At 36.2% G+C, this 16,367-nt stretch overlaps 1 protein-coding gene and 1 long non-coding RNA gene across 4 annotated transcripts in view; one reads left to right on the plus strand and one right to left on the minus strand.

Moving 5' to 3' along the window:
- The window catches only part of DYNC2H1 (dynein cytoplasmic 2 heavy chain 1), a 380,957-nt gene that overhangs the window by 71,491 nt on the left and 293,099 nt on the right, over positions 1–16,367 (minus strand). For all 3 annotated transcript variants that reach the window (XM_030828784.1, XM_030828782.1, XM_030828783.1), the window contains one exon: positions 9,378–9,587. In XM_030828784.1, the coding sequence (XP_030684644.1) occupies positions 9,378–9,587 (210 nt within the window). The remainder of the gene's footprint in view (positions 1–9,377; positions 9,588–16,367) is intronic.
- On the plus strand, positions 696–13,545 carry LOC115838570. The gene is made up of 3 exons (XR_004033583.1): positions 696–967; positions 11,164–11,171; positions 13,534–13,545. It is a non-coding gene; the product is annotated as an uncharacterized LOC115838570 (long non-coding RNA).

Raw genomic sequence — 16,367 nt, forward strand, 5'->3', positions numbered from 1 at the left:
CAATTAAGAAAGCGTTCAAGCTCAACATCTAACTATTTTAAATCCTAATCACTCTACTGAACTCCTAACATTACATTGGACTAATCTATTACTTAATAGAAGCAATAATGTTAACATAAGTAACATGAAGATATCCTCCATCACATAAGCTTACATCAGACCGGAATAATCCACTGACAGTTAACAGCCTAATATTAATAAGTGATATAATAAGCACCCTATTATTTATACTGTTAATCCAACACAGGTATTCTTGAAGGAAAGGTTACAAAAAGTAAAAGGAACTCAGCAAATCTTACCCTGCCTGTTTACCAAAAACATCACCTCTAGCATTACCAGTATTGGACATATGCCCAGTGACATATGTTCAACGGCTGTGGTATCCTGACTGTGCAAAGGTAGCATAATCACTTGTTCTCTAAATAGGGACTTGTATAAATGGCCACACGAGGCTTCAGCTGTCTCTTACTTTTAATCAGTGAAACTGACCTATCTGGCAGCATATAAACAAGATGAGAAGACCCTATGGAGCTTTAATTCATTAATGCAAATAGAAACTCACCCTAACCCATTACCATTGCATTAAAAATTTTGGCTGGGGTGATCCTGGAGCATAATTTAACCTCCGAACAACCTAAACTAAGACGGCACTAGTCTAAGCGAGTTAACATATATTGACCCAATAATTTAACAGAACAAGTTACCCTACGGATAACAGCGTAATCCTATTCTAGAGTCCATATAGACAATAGGGTTTACGACCTCAATGTCGGATGAGGACATCCTAATGGTGTAGCTGCTATTAAGGGTTCATTTGTTCAACAATTAAAGTCCTACGTGATTTGAGTTCAGACTGGAGTAATCCAGGTCGGTTTCTATCTATTTAATATTTCTGCTAGTACAAAAGGACAAGAGAAATAGGGCCCACTTCATAAAGCACCCTCGCCTCATAGATGATACTATCTCAGTCAAACAAATCATCACACATCCAACCCAAGAACAGGGTTTAAGATGGTAGAGCCCGGCAATTGCATAAAACTTTATAAATCAGAGGTTCAATTCCTCTTCTTAACAATACGCCTATAATTAACCACCTCCTATTTATTATTCCCACTATAATTGCTATAGTATTCCTTACATTCATTGAATGAAAAATCTTAGGCTATATACAACTACGCAAAGGATCTAACATTGTAGGCCCCTACGGACTGCTTCAACCATTTGCTGACGCAATAAAACTTTTCACCAAAGAACCCTTATGACCCTCAACATCTACTGTTACCCTTTATATTATTGCTCCAACCCTGGCCCTTTCTATTGCTCTCCTCTTGTGAACTCACCTCCCTATACCGGATCCTCTTATTAATTTTAAATAAAGGCCTCCTATTTATACTAGCCACATCAAGCCTAGCCATCTATTCTATGATCAGGATGAGCATCTAATTCAAATTATGTACGAATCAGTGCATTATGAGCTGTAGCCCAGACAAATTTCATATGAAGTCACCCTAGCCATTATCCTATTATCAGTTCTGATAAGTGGCTCTTTTAACTTATATGCACTCATCACAAAGCAAGAATTCCTCTGACTACTCCTACCATCATGGCCCCTAGCCATAATCTGATTTATCTCCACACTAGCAGAAACTAACTGGGGCCCTTTTGAGCTAACGGAAGGAGAATCAGAGCCTCAGGCTTCAACATCAAATATGCTGTAGGTTCACTTGCCCTCTTCTTTATAGCACAATATATGAATATTATCGTAATAAATGCCCTAACTACTATTTTTCTAGGAGCACTACACACCATACATTCACCAGAACTCTACACCACAAATTTCATTATCAAGACACTCCTGTTTTTATGAATTCCAACAGCATACCCCATTTCTGCTACGACCAATTCATATCTTCTATGAAAAAATTTTCTACCACTTACGCTAGCATTCTGAATATATCTCAATGCCTATTCTAATTTCCAGCATTCTACCCCAAACATACATATGTCTGATAAAAGAATTACTTTGATAGAGTAAACAATAGAGGTTTAAATCCTCTTATTTCTAGAACTATAGGAATTGAACCTACCCCTGAGAATCCAAAATTCTCACACTAATTTCTCATCTGGATGGGCCTAGAAATAAACATATTAGCTCTTACTCCAATCTTAATTAAAAAGAAATAAATCCCCGATCTGGAGAAGCAGCCACCAAATATTTCCTTACACAAGCAACCACATCTATAATTCGTATGACAGGTATCCTTTCCAATAACCTGTACTCTGGACAATGAACAATAAATACTATTAATCGATTTTCATCCTTAATAGCCCTAGTAATAAAACTAGAAAGAGCCCTCTTTCATTTCTGAGTCCCAAAGGTGACCCAAGGAATCTCTCTAATGTCTGGCATACTTCTCACATGACAAAAACTAGGTCCTATCTCACTTATATTTCAAATTTTCCCATCAATAAACACAAATATTCTATCACAATTTTATCCATTATGGTGGGCGGTTGAGGAGGACTCAGTCAAACACAACTACACAAAATCCTAGCCTACTCCTCAATTAATCATATAGGTTGAATGATAGCAGTACTGATTTATAACCTAAGCATTACTATTCTAAACCTGATTATTTACTTTAACAATCACAGCATTCCTAGCACTCACTCAACCTGAGTATAAGGACTGCAATCCTGTCACTAATCTCATGCCTGAAACAAACTAACACGGTTAACACCTATAATCCCACTAATTCTATTATCCCTAGGAGGTTTACCTCCACTAACAGGATTTCTGCCCAAATGAGCCATCATTCAACAATTTACAAAAAACAAGTCTTATTACCCTAACCATTATAGCTATCATAACCCTACTCTACCTGTACTTTTATATATGCCTAATTTATTCTATTTCAGTAACAATATTCCCCACATCTAATAATATGAAAATAAAATGACAATTCGAAAGCACAAAACTCATACTATTCCTCCTATCACTTATTTCTTCTACCCTCCTTTTACCCATCTCTCCAATAATACTAATCACAACTTAGAAATTTAGGTTAAATAAAGACCAAGAGCCTTCAAAGCCCTTAGTAAGTAAATTACACTTAATTTCTGTAACGGATCTAAGGACTGCAAGACTATTTGCATTTGAATGCAAATCAATCACTTTAATTAAACTAAGCCCTTGCTAGATTGGTGGAATTCAAACCCACGATAATTTAGTTAACAGCTAAACACCCTAATCAACTGGCTTCAATCTACTTCTCCTGCCGTTGTGGGGGAAAGGCGGATTGAAGCTGCCCCTTTGAATTTGCAATTCAACATGAGAAATCACCTCAGGGCTGGTAAAAAGAGGCCTTGACCTCTGTCTTTAGATTTACAGTCTAATGCTTACTCAGCCATTTTACCTTTTTTTCACTTATGTTCATCAATCATTGATTGTTTTCAACTAACCACAAAGACATCAGAACACTATATCTGTTATTTGGCGCATGAGTGGGAATAGGGGGCACCGCTTTAAGCCTTCTAATTTGAGCAGAATTAGGCCAACCAGGAACTCTGCTAGGAGATGGTCAGATTTATAATGTTATTGTTACAACCCAAGCATTTGTATTAATCTTCTTTATGGTCATACCAATAATAATTGGGGGTTTTGGTAACTGGCTAGTCCCTCTGATAATTGGGGCACTTGACATGGCATTTCCCCGGATAAATAATATGAACTTCTGACTTCTCCCCCCCTCTTTCCTGCTTGCATCCTCAATGGTAGAAGCCAGTGCTGGAAACGGCTGAACTGTTTATCCCCGTTTAGCAGGGAACTTAATTCATGCAGGAACCTCTGTAGGTATAATCATCTTCTCATTCCACTTGGCAGGTGTTTCTTCTATTTTAGGAGCGATTAACTTTATTACCACAACTTAATATAAAACCCCCAACCTTATCCCAATACCAAACATCCCTTTTCGTCTGATCAGCCCTCATTACAGCAGTCCTTCTCCTCCTTTCTCTCCCAGTTCTAGCCCCCCGCATTACCATACTATTAACTGACCGTAACCTCAATACTACTTTTTTTGACCCTGCTGGGGGAGGCAACCCTATCTTGTATCAACATTTATTCTGATTCTTTGGTCACCCTGAAGTCTATATCCTTATTCTACCAGGCTTCAGAATAATCTCCCATATCGCAACATATTATTCTGAAAAAAAGGAACCATTTGGGTATATGGGCATAGTATGAGCTATAATATAAATTGGCTTCCTAGGGTTTATTGTATGAGCTCACCACATATTTACAGTAGGAAAAGACGTAGACAAATGGGCATACTTCACTGCCAGTATTGAAATTATTGCTATCCCTACTGGCATAAAGGTCTTTAGCTGATTAGCTACAGTGCATGGCGGTAACATCAAATGATCTCCCGCAATATTCTGAGCCCTAGGATTCATTTTCCTATTCACAGTTGGAGGTCTAACTAGCATTATACTAGTTAATTCATCACTAGACATTATCTTACATGACACATATTATGTTGTAGCCCATTTCCACTACATCCTATCAATAGGAGTGGTATTCGCCATGATAGGGTGCTTTGTCCACTGATTCCCCTTATTTTCAGGTTATACAATTAATCAGACTTAGGCTAAAATCCACTTCACCATTATATTTATAGGTGTTAATTTAATCTTTTCCCCACAGCACTTCCTCAGCCTATATGGTATGCCCCAACATTACTCTGATTATCCTGATGCGCACACCACATGAAATATTATCTCATCAGTAGGCTCACTTATCTCACTAACAGCAGTTATACTAATAATTTTTATGAACTGAGAAGCCTTTGCTTCAAAATGAAAAGTTCTAACAACTGAACAATCACCTAATAATTTAGAGTGACTTTATGGCTGTCCGCCACCTTACCACACATTCAAAGAACCAACCTGCATGAAAACCTGAGCAAAAAAGGAAGGAATTGAACCTCCAGAAACTGGTTTCTAGCCAATCCCATAACCTCTATGACTTTCTTGATAAGATATTAGTAAAATCATTACATAACTTTGTCAAAGTTAAGTTATAGGTTAAACCCTGTATGTCTTAATGGCTCATGCAGTTTAGTTAGGCCTTCAAGGTGCTACATCCCCTATTATGGAAGAATTACTCACTTTACATGACCATACTCTTATAATTATTTTCCTAATTAGTTCCCTGGTCCTATATATTATTTCCCTAATACTCACAACAAATTAATTCATACTAACAGCATAGATGCCCAAGAAATCGAGACTGTCTGAACTATCTTACCTGCCATTATCTTAATTTTAATTGCCCTCCCATCCCTATGTATTCTATAATAGATGAGGTTCACAACCCTTCTATTACCATCAAAACAATTGGTCACCAATAATATTGAAGCTATGAGTATACAGAACATGAAGAGTTAGGCTTTGATTCTCATATAACCCCAACAGCAGACTTAAAGCCAGGAGAGCTTCGACTCCTTGAAGTTGATAACTGAACAGTTCTCCCAATAGAGATACCCATTTCTGTATCAGTCTCATCCGAAGACGCCCTATACTCATGAACTATTCCCTCATTAGGCATCAAAACAGATGCGATTCCTGAATGCTTAAACTACCTTGACTGCTACATGACCAGGCCTTTACTAAAGACAGTGCTCAAAAATTTGTGGGTCTAACCACAGTTTCATACCTATTGTCCTAGAATCAATTCCCTTAAAAAATTTCGAAACGTGATCCACAACCACACTATAATATCACTGTAAAGCTACTTAGCTTTAACCTTTTAAGACTGAGGGGTCTACACCTCTCTGCAGTGAATGCCTTGACTAGATATTTCCACATGATCTATTGTTATCTTGTCAATAATCATAACTTTATTCTACATTATTCAGTTAAACCTATCAAATTTCATTTATTACACACCCTCTACACAAAAAATAATCAAAATGCAAGAACATTTAACCTCTTGAGAATTAAAATGAATGAAAATTTATTCACCTCTTTTATTAGCCCAACATTTCTAGGTCTACCCGCAGTAGTATTAACCATTTTATTTCCCACTATACTATTTCTAACCTCCAATCATCTAATTAGTCATCTACTGATCTCCATTCAACAATGAATAGTTCAACTTGTACTAAAATAATAATTACCCATAACATTAAAGGACAAACCTGATCCCTAATACTGATATCCCTAATTTTCTTCATTGCCTCGACCAATCTCCTCGGGCTTCTACCCTATTCATTTATACCAACTACCCAATTATCAATACATCTAGGTATAGCAATCCCCTTATGAGCAGGCACAGTCATTACAGGCTTCCAGTTTAAAATGAAAATCTCCTTAGCCTACTTTTTTACCACAAGGCAGACCCATACCACTTATTCCTGTATTGGTAATCATTGAGACTATTAGCCTATTCATCCAACCAATAGCACTAGTTGAGTGATTAACAGCCAACATTACAGCTGGCCACCTACTATACACTTAATCGGAGAAGCCATACTAGTACTATCAACTATTAGTCTTCCCACAGCTTCAATTGCTTTCATTATTTTAATCCTACTAACCATTCTCAAATTCGCCATAGCCCTTATTCAGGCTTATGTCTGCACTACTAGTAAGCCTCTATCTACATGACAACACGTAATGACCCACCAAACACATGCCTACCATATAGTCAACCCCAGTCCCTGACCATTAACAGGGGCTCTCTCAGCTCTTCTAATAACATCTGGCCTGGCCATGTGATTTCACTTCAACTCTATGACTCTTTTAACCCTAGGCCTACTAACCAATACACTAACTATATAACCAATGATGACATGATATTATCCAAGAAAGCACATTTCAAGGCCACCATACAACAATTGTCCAAAAAGGCCTCTGATATGAAACAATCCTATTTATTATCTCAGAAGTATTCTTCTTTGCTGGTTTCTTCAGGGCATTTTACCACTCTAGTCTAGCTCCTACACCAGAATTAGGGGGACATTGACCCTCAACAGGCATTTTTCCCCTCAACCCCTTAGAAGTACCCCTCCTGAATACATCTGTATTACTTGCATCAGGGGTTTCAATTACTTGAGCTCACCACAGCCTAATAGAAGGTAGTCAAAAACAGATAATTCAAGCACCATCCAACATTATTACTTTAGGTATTTACTTCACCCTCCTATAAATCTCAGAATATTTTGAAACCTCCTTCATTATCTCTGATGGGTTACCTCTTACCTCTCCACTGTCTCTGATGGGTTACCAATTACCTCTTACATTTTTTATTAATATCACATAGAACCATCTTGAAATATCTTATTCCAGGCCCTAACTTAACTACCTCTTCCTGAGATGAGAATTACAGTAACCTACATGGTATTCCTATTTCTATAAACTTATTTTGCACAATGATACCAGATAAATGCTTGAAGAGCTTTTCATAATAAAATTATCCTAAAATAACAATAACAAGAACAGCATTTGTAGGGTGCTTGCTATGTGCCAAGCACTTTACTGATGTTTTAATTCTTGTAATAATCCCATGAGGTAGGTACCATTATTACCCTCATTTTACAAATGAGAAAAGCGAAGTTTAGAGACGCTTAATTAACCTACCCAAGGTTACACAGTTGCTATGTGGTAGAATAGAACTCAAACAGGCAGACATATTCCAGTGGTCACATTCTTAGTCATTTTGCTCTATTATTTCTACATATAAATATCATTATTGCCTACAGCATTTAATCCAAGTTCCTTTCTCTGGCTTTAGAGATCTCAAAATCTGATCCAATCCTAATTATACTTCATTGTGTAGACTTACTGTTCTCTTCTACATGTCATCTTCCTATATTATTATTTTCTCTTCTAATTCAACAGCAATTCATCTTGATGATACATTTTGCTCTGTACGGCATATAGTTGAATAAAGAAATATACTCTCAAGAGCATTTATATTTTGATACATAAATTTGAAGCATCTACATTTATTATGACAACAGGACATACCCAGATTCAAATCCTGATTCTGGAACTCTTTGCTGTGTGATTCTGGTTATGTAACACCCCACTGCCTCAAATTCATCACAGTAAAATGGAGATAACAGTATGTCACTCAGGATGTTACTGTGATGATTAAATAAGTTAATTAAATAAAGTTTTTAGAAAGTTTAGAATCCTTTCCAACTGGTTCCTTCACTGTGCCAAGAATATTTCATGACTGACAATATATCTACTCCAAATTAAAAACAACTTAGTTACAATCTGTGGTACAAATCAAAACTATAGTATTTTGATAATCATGGTTGATTAACAGAGATGGCAATCTATGTACAAAGAAAAAACAATGCAAAACAGATTCTTTTCCAAGGTAAAATAAAAAAGAAGACAAGGATGCCAGAGTAGACCTTTCTGTATATGTAGAAAAGCACTGGATATTTTAATGTTAGCATATGTGAATGTAGGAAGTTCTAGGAAGGCTATTATTTTATATTCACAGAGAGGACTGTTAGGTTGACTATCAGAGGTTTCCTTATATTGAGTATAAACAGCAAGAGGGGTGAAAAAAAAGAAAACTTAATTCCAATCGCACTCCAGTGAAATATTTTCCAGATACCAACTTCTGCAAAGTTTCTATTCTCCAAACAGCTAAAAAAAATCTATGTAGAACATCCCATATTTTTGTTTCTATCAAATAGATACAAAATACATGGATTTTATTATCATTTAAAATGGTCCAATTTTTCAGCACAAGAAGTGTTGATTTCCCCTTCTAAAAGTGTCTAGACTTTTCACTGGTAATCATCATTTCCTTACTCTCAGTATATGTGTTAAAGGCAAAGATAAATCCATTCCCAGCTCCAGGAAGAGGCATTTGGCTGAAGCTCTAGTCAGTGAGAGCTTTGCACATATTGCCCACTGAACTAGTATGGGAATAGGCATAATGCATGAGCCAACTGGTTTTAATCAAAGCAAATCCTAAGATTTTTGTGTGCATTACTAGAAAACACGTGTTCTTTCTGTTGGACTTGGAGCTCAGAATATAAAATTCAAGCTCATGTATAGGGGACCTGCCCCAAAGTGAAATCAACATAGATTTCATTATATATGCAACATTAGATAGCTAACATAAACTGACATCCTAATGACAATTTAAGTTCCTACATCAAGCTGGCATAATGCTAGATACCACTGGATTCTTCAGTTACATCAGCCAATTAATTTTTATATGGCTTAAGCCAGTGTGACTTGGGTCTTCTGCTACTATTAACTATATGATTCCTGACAAATATATGCGTGATGGAGGAGTCACTTATAACAATGAAATAAAAATAATACAGTTAGTATTTGCTTACCTTTTGGTTTAATAAAGCACTTGCCAATTTTTGTACTTCTGAACTCAATAAAGTAGTTCCTCTGATGACTTTGCTGAGAGCAGCAAGAGACTGGTGAACACTTTGTACTAAACGAATAGCATTAAATTGTTCAAGAATGATGAATGACAGTATTGGAGATCCTTGTCGATCGTTAGGAGGAGGCACTTTCTGATGTATCAGGTTTGAATTCTAAAAGAAAAATGTCATAATATTTACTGAATAGTAACACAGATCACCGATATATAAAACGCTTTGAAACTTATTTAAACCTTTTGTTCTATTCTGTTTTAAAAACTATTTTGAAATGCTTTTATTTTATAAATGGTCAAATGTATTAAGTCAGCAAATACACACGAAGGGAATTCTGGAGTTCCTCAACATTTAAAGTGGTGTGTGGGCCAGGCGCGGTGGCTCCCATCTGTAATCCCAGCACTCTGGGGGGCCAACACAGGTGGAGCATTTGAGGTAAGGAGTTTGAGACCAGTCTGGCCAACATGGTGAAACCCTGCCTCTACTAAAATACAAAAAAAAAAAAAAAAAAATAGCCAAATATGGTGGTGTACACCTTAACTACAGCCACTCAAGAGGCTGAGGCAGGAGAATTGCTTGAACCCTGGAGATGGAGGTTGCAGTGAGCCAAGATTGTGCCACTGCACTCCAGCCTGGGCGACAGAGTGAGACTCCATCTCAAAAAAAAAAAAAAAAAAAAAAAAAAAAATGGTGTGGGAAATGAGAATTAAGAATAGTGAAAGGGAAACCACATTAAGTAATAGTAGGGTAAGAAAAGAAAGTAGAAAAAATGGCATCCTGTAAGTCAATGCAAAGAGATCAGAACAGCTGCAATAGTACTCGACCACTACAAAGAGAGCAGAAGAGATCATGGTTTTAAAATAAAATGTGAATGGACATTTATTTCAATTTGAAAATTACAACACAAAACCACAGTACAACCAAAAACGAAATCTTGTGCTCAAGATCAGTGAACATTGTATCTTAATATTTATTTCCATATATATGCTTTAACAGGGGCTGTGATATATGACAGTTCTGGGGTTTCTTAAGAAAAACTGAAGGAATCCCACTTGTTTCAAAACAGCTTATGTTAGTAAAAGAAAAAAATCACTTTCAATAATTAAAAGAAAAAGATCACTTTCAATAATATTCTAAAAGTGTCAAAGAGCTACCAAGAAATAATTTTGGAAAGTGCTATTCTCTTACCTACTACTCATTATCTTAATTTTCTCTATGTATTCTGCTTACAATCTTCATTAAGGATCCCTTCTCCTCATTCTACTAGTTGCCGCATTGATGAGTCTATGGTGGCACTGTTGCTTTTTCATCTATTTAGCATAATAAGTAATTTAAGCTACCATGGTTATTGCCATTAAATAAATCAACATTAAGTAAATTTTATTAGCATAAAATCACTCCTAAAAGCAGATTCAGGCTATGAGCTTAAATGTTGACATTTTTATCCCTATCACTGCTATATTTACAATATTAATACTCTGAAATCATTTTTGAGATACACACATACTGAATCCAGAGGGGGAAAAAGTCTAATATTATAAAAAATTAATTAGAATTAACTACTTGTCAGAGCATGCAATAATATTTAGCACATCTCCATCCTAAATCAACTAAGTAATAAAATTCAAATAAAATTTGAGTTATAGACCTTCTGTAATCCTTTATATTAAAACAGGGTTCCTGGAAGTAAATAATATGCGGTATTTAAATATTTATCAAACATATACTAAGCAAGATTAACAAGTACTAATTTAGTTTGTTTCAAAGTATATTTTGTGGATTTTAATCCATTTTATTAGGTTGATAGCACTGTTTGCACTGTCACTTAATAGAACAAAAACACTCAAACTTAGATCATTGAAGCAAGATTCCATTTATCGACAATCCAAGAAAATAGGTAGCTAAATGTACTAAACATTTTTTATTTATTAACTTTTTCTTGACACGGTCTTACTCTGTCTGTCACCAAGGCTGGAGTGGCTCACTGCAGCCTCGACCTCCCGGGCTCAGGTGATCCTCCCACCTCAGCCTCCTGAGTAGCTAGGAATACAGGCACCCGTCACCATACCCAGCTAATTTTTGTATTTTTTGTAGAGACAGGTTTTTGCCATGTTGCCCAGACTGGTCTCAAACACCAGGACTCAAGTGATCAACCTGTCTTGGCCTCCCAAAATGCTAGGATTACAGGCATGAGCCACCATGTCCAGCACAAACTTTTTAAAAGGTTGATTTAGCAATCCCCACAATATCCAAGCTGAAACTAACTCAATTCTAAAAATAAATACAGCTGCTTTAAACATTCTCAAAAGATGAATGGAGCATATTTATGCAATAGCAACATATTAAATTGTATGTTACACGGTCTTGAAAATAAACTCAACATTTGTAATTCAAATATAGCTAACAATCACAAAATGAGTATGTTACAACAACTATGCAGTATGCTTTTTGATGAAACTAGCAAGTGACAGCCATATGTTTACTCAATTGATTACTAGGGGTTTTTTTAATGAGTAAATACAATTGATTGAATTGTATATTTTTGAAGGATTGCTTTTGACATTTTAAAGTTCATCTTGTCCTTATAAAGCTCAGTGTATACAGACAAAATCATTATCGGACCATGGAGCTGCTAGGAAGGAATAAGGTTTTCTTAATTCCTTTCTGTCTGCCTTTCTTTCTCTCATTCTGTCTCTTTCTCTATTTATTTTTATTGATTTAGATACAAGTGCAGGTTTCTTACATGTATATAATGCATAGCGCTGAAGTCCACACCTTTAAAGTACTCACCACCTATAAAGTACAATGTTCACTATTCAGGTATTCTTTCAACCCTTACCCACCTCCCACCTTTTACAGTGCCCCATATCTATTATTCCACTTTGTATGTCCATGTGTACCCACTGTTTACATCCCATTTATAAGTCAGAGCATGTGGTATTTGACTTTGTTTCTGAGTTATTTCACTGAAGATAATGGCTCCATCCATATTGCTACAGAAGACATAATTTCATTCTTTTTTATGGCTGAGTGGTACTCCATGGGGGTGTGTGTGTATACAGGTTATCAATATTTTAAAACTTAACTATTAAGCAAGGAAACTCATTTAGGCAAGAAAAATTTGTCTAATTTAGTACAATTTAGGTGTGAAACCAGGTTGTTTGTGTTTTAACTGAAATAATTTCCTAGGTGGGATACTATTTTAGACCTAAGTGAATGGATGACACATGAAAGCAGCATTCTTTTTGTTTGTTGATAATTGAGCTTTTAGAAATGATTCTCCCTCAGACAGAATTTTTGTCACCAGAGTACACTCAAGCAATGGCTAGACCAGAGTTTAGCATGTTTATCTGTAAAAGTCCAGATAGTAAACAGTAAGGCTTTGTGGGCCATAAGGTCTCTGTTGTAACTACTCAATTCTGCTGTTGTAGGATGAAAATAGTCACAGACAATATAAACAAATAGGCATGACTGAGTTTTAATAGAACTGTATTTACAAAAACTAGCAGCAGGCTGGATTTGGTCTATTCCTGAGCTGCAGTTTGCCAGCCTCTCAACTAGATTATCATTTGTACAAGGTGTTTTGGACATCAGAGTCCTTCTCAAATATGTGACTCAGTGAAATTCCTAAGATGTAAAATGTAGCCCCTGCTGTGTGTATTTATCCATAGCTTATAAAACAGTAATCAACAAATGGACAAAGGTATGTTTTTCCAGATTATATGATCATGTCTTGGTTCAATGTATGTTTTCTATGATAAGGAAGATAAAGATAACAAAAGACTCGATGAACAGTCACTTTAAAAAGCAAAAAAGGAAATTAGAAGCAAAAACAAAGTTGGAGTGGCTCTGTAAGGGTTAAAGGGAAAAATACCTTCACTTCCATGTAATGGAAATTCTACCTTTGCCCTCAAGTAACCCTTCATTCCTCTTTAGATAATATTTCCTATCATCTGGGCAGAAGCCCTTCCCAAGTCTTAGTCCACATAGTTCTGGAAGAGTTGATTCAACTCAGTTCCACAAATTAATTTGTAATTTGAATTGGGGCTTAACTAATGAGAGTGTTCCATTCTCCTGACCACAGTGACTGGTTCAGGGATGGTAGCATGACCAAACAGAGAAAATGAAATGTGCTAAGAATTCTGCTGGGTATTCTGAAAAATAGGTAACTGTTTCTTTCTACCAGACTTGAACCTCAGGGATCATAAGTTAGAGAATAGCTGCAATAATTCTGTGATAATAAAGAGAGGTTGTATGAAAAATGGTGCCAATACAGAGGAGGTGTGTGTGTGTGTGTGTGTGTGTGTGTGTGTGTACATATATATAAATATATATGATATATATGTATATCAATGATACAATGATATGTAATATACATGATCATACATATGTATATATTCCAGCACATCAGATCTTTCAGAATATATATTATATATGAGGATATACATAATACATAATAAGAAATATATATGTATATATAAATCACTGGGTCCTCATGACATTCTTTCAAGTTTCTTGAAACAAGCTATGAAAAAAACATTTTAATATCTTTTCAGTCATATATACCATAAATTTCCATTTTTCCCATAAGTCAGTTTGAGCTGAGTTTTCCAATTACTTGCAATCTAAAATGTCTTAACTGATTAATGCAAGTTCAACAGACAACTTTCCCAAGCATCTACAATCAGAAAGGTCAAAATATTACACATCTGGATTAAATTATGCCCATATCTGCATATCTGTACATTATGTACATATCTGCATTAAATTAAATCCACAAGTGGATTTCTGGCAAAACTATGCAAAGAGGAGGGTAGGGAAGAGAATAAAAAAGGAAAGAAAACAGCATTATGAGTTTGGTGAGTTCAAAGAATTGAAAGATTATAGAATTTCTGGCCACCCATTTCATAGGATAGCTGGCTGCCTTACTGTACCAAAAGCCAGTTATTAGTGGACAGAGCTTAGATTTCTAAACCTTTTATACCTAGTAACAACTATAGTCATACCTCAGGGGATTGGATCCTCTCTCCTCTCACAGCACAGGGCATCCACATCGCAATTACTTTTGCACCAACCTTATTTCAAACAAAAGCTCCTTTGTATTAGCTCTGTTTGTCCACTAATAACTGGCTTTTGGTACAGTAAGTCAGATGGCTATCCTATAAAATGGGTGGCCAGAAATTCTATAATCTTTCAACTTTTTGAACTCACCAAACTCATAATGCTATTTTCTTTCCTTGTTTATTCTCTTCCCTACCCTCCTCTTGGTATTGAGCCTCCCTCAATACCAAAATCCATGGATGCTCAAATCCCTTATATAAAATGGGGTAGTATTTGCACATAAACTGCACACATAATCCTGTATACTTTAAATAATCTCTAGGTTACTTATAACACCTAATACAATGTAAGTAAGCATTATGTAAGTAGTTGTTATACTGTATTGTGTTTTTTATTTCAGGATATTTTCAATCTATGGTTGGCTGAATTTGCAGATGTGGAACCTACAGATTCAGACATCGGTATTCCTTTTCATATGAAATTGTCAAGTGGATCAAATAAAACCCAAATAGTCATGTTTTAGTTGTAATTAAAGATATGTTATTTAATTGAGCAAGCAGAATTCAACCAGGGAAAGTATGTAATAAATAGCCAATAAATTGTTTAACTCAGAAGTGTTGAAGAGCTGAAATAAAGGGCAAAAACACAGGAAACTAGCAGATCAAGCAAAGCCAAGGCTGAAAGTGAAGGGGAGTTGATATGGTTTGGCTGTGTCCCCACCCTAATCTCATCTTAAATTCCCACATGTTGTGGGAGAGACCCAGTGGGAGGTAATTGAATAATGGGGGTAGGTCTTTCCCGTGTTGTACTCGTGATAGTGAATAAGTCTCACGAAATCTGATGGTCTTATAAAGAGGAGTTCTCTTGCACAAGCTCGCTCTCTTTGCCTGCCAGCATCCACATAAGAAGTGACTTACTCCTCCTCGCTTTCCGCCATGATTGTGAGGCCTCCCAAGCCATGTTAAGCCTTTCTTTTGTAAATTGCCCAGTCCTGTGTGTCGTTATCAGTGCATGAAATGGACTAATACAGGAGTGTTCTGAAAGGTCTGAGGCATGGAAGCTAATGCTATTACGTATTTCTAAAAGAAAAATCAAGAGAAACCTACAGAACACTAATAGAAAGGAGCTTTTGTTTGAAATAAGGTTGGTGCAAAAGTAATTGTGATTTTGCCATTTTAATAAAAACTATGAAACTCTCAAGGCATATGAAATTAGCAAATAATTTTAAAGCAAATTATTTTTAAAGTAGGCTATTAATAGAAAAGATGGCACATTAATACAAATTTTTATTTCTAGGAAAGTATTTTTAATATGATATCTGCTCCATAATTTGGCCTGAGGAATGATTCTGCTCTGTGAAGCTATCAAGTAAAGAGGTAACCTAGTAGAATAATAGAGTAACAATACAATCTCACATTAAGAGGCCTAACACAGACCATGATATTTAAGAGGAAGAATGGCTAATTTTCATGGAGTACTGACTATGTCGGGCATATGCCTTTCAGTGCAAAGTTATTTTGTTACATTTTAAGTTTTGGCTGGGTGCCATGGCTCATGCCTGTAATCCCAGCACTTTGGGAGGCCGAGGTGGGTGGATCACCTGAGGTCAGGAATTTCAGAGCAGCCTGGCCAATATAGTGAAACTGCGTCTCTACTAAAAATACAAAAATTAGCTGGGTGTGGTGGTGCACACCTGTAATCCCAGCTACTCGGGAGGCTGAGGCAGGAGAATCGCTTGAACCTGGGAGGCGAAGGTTGCAGTGAGCTGAGATCGCAGCATTGCACTCCAGCCTGGGTGACAAGAGCGAAACTCCGTTTCCAAGAAAAAAAAAAAAGTTTCAGGAATATAAGAGTGTGAGAGAAGGGTGGGTGATGAAG

This window comes from Nomascus leucogenys, chromosome 15, assembly GCF_006542625.1.
Source record: "Nomascus leucogenys isolate Asia chromosome 15, Asia_NLE_v1, whole genome shotgun sequence".
Lineage (NCBI taxonomy): Eukaryota > Metazoa > Chordata > Mammalia > Primates > Hylobatidae > Nomascus > Nomascus leucogenys.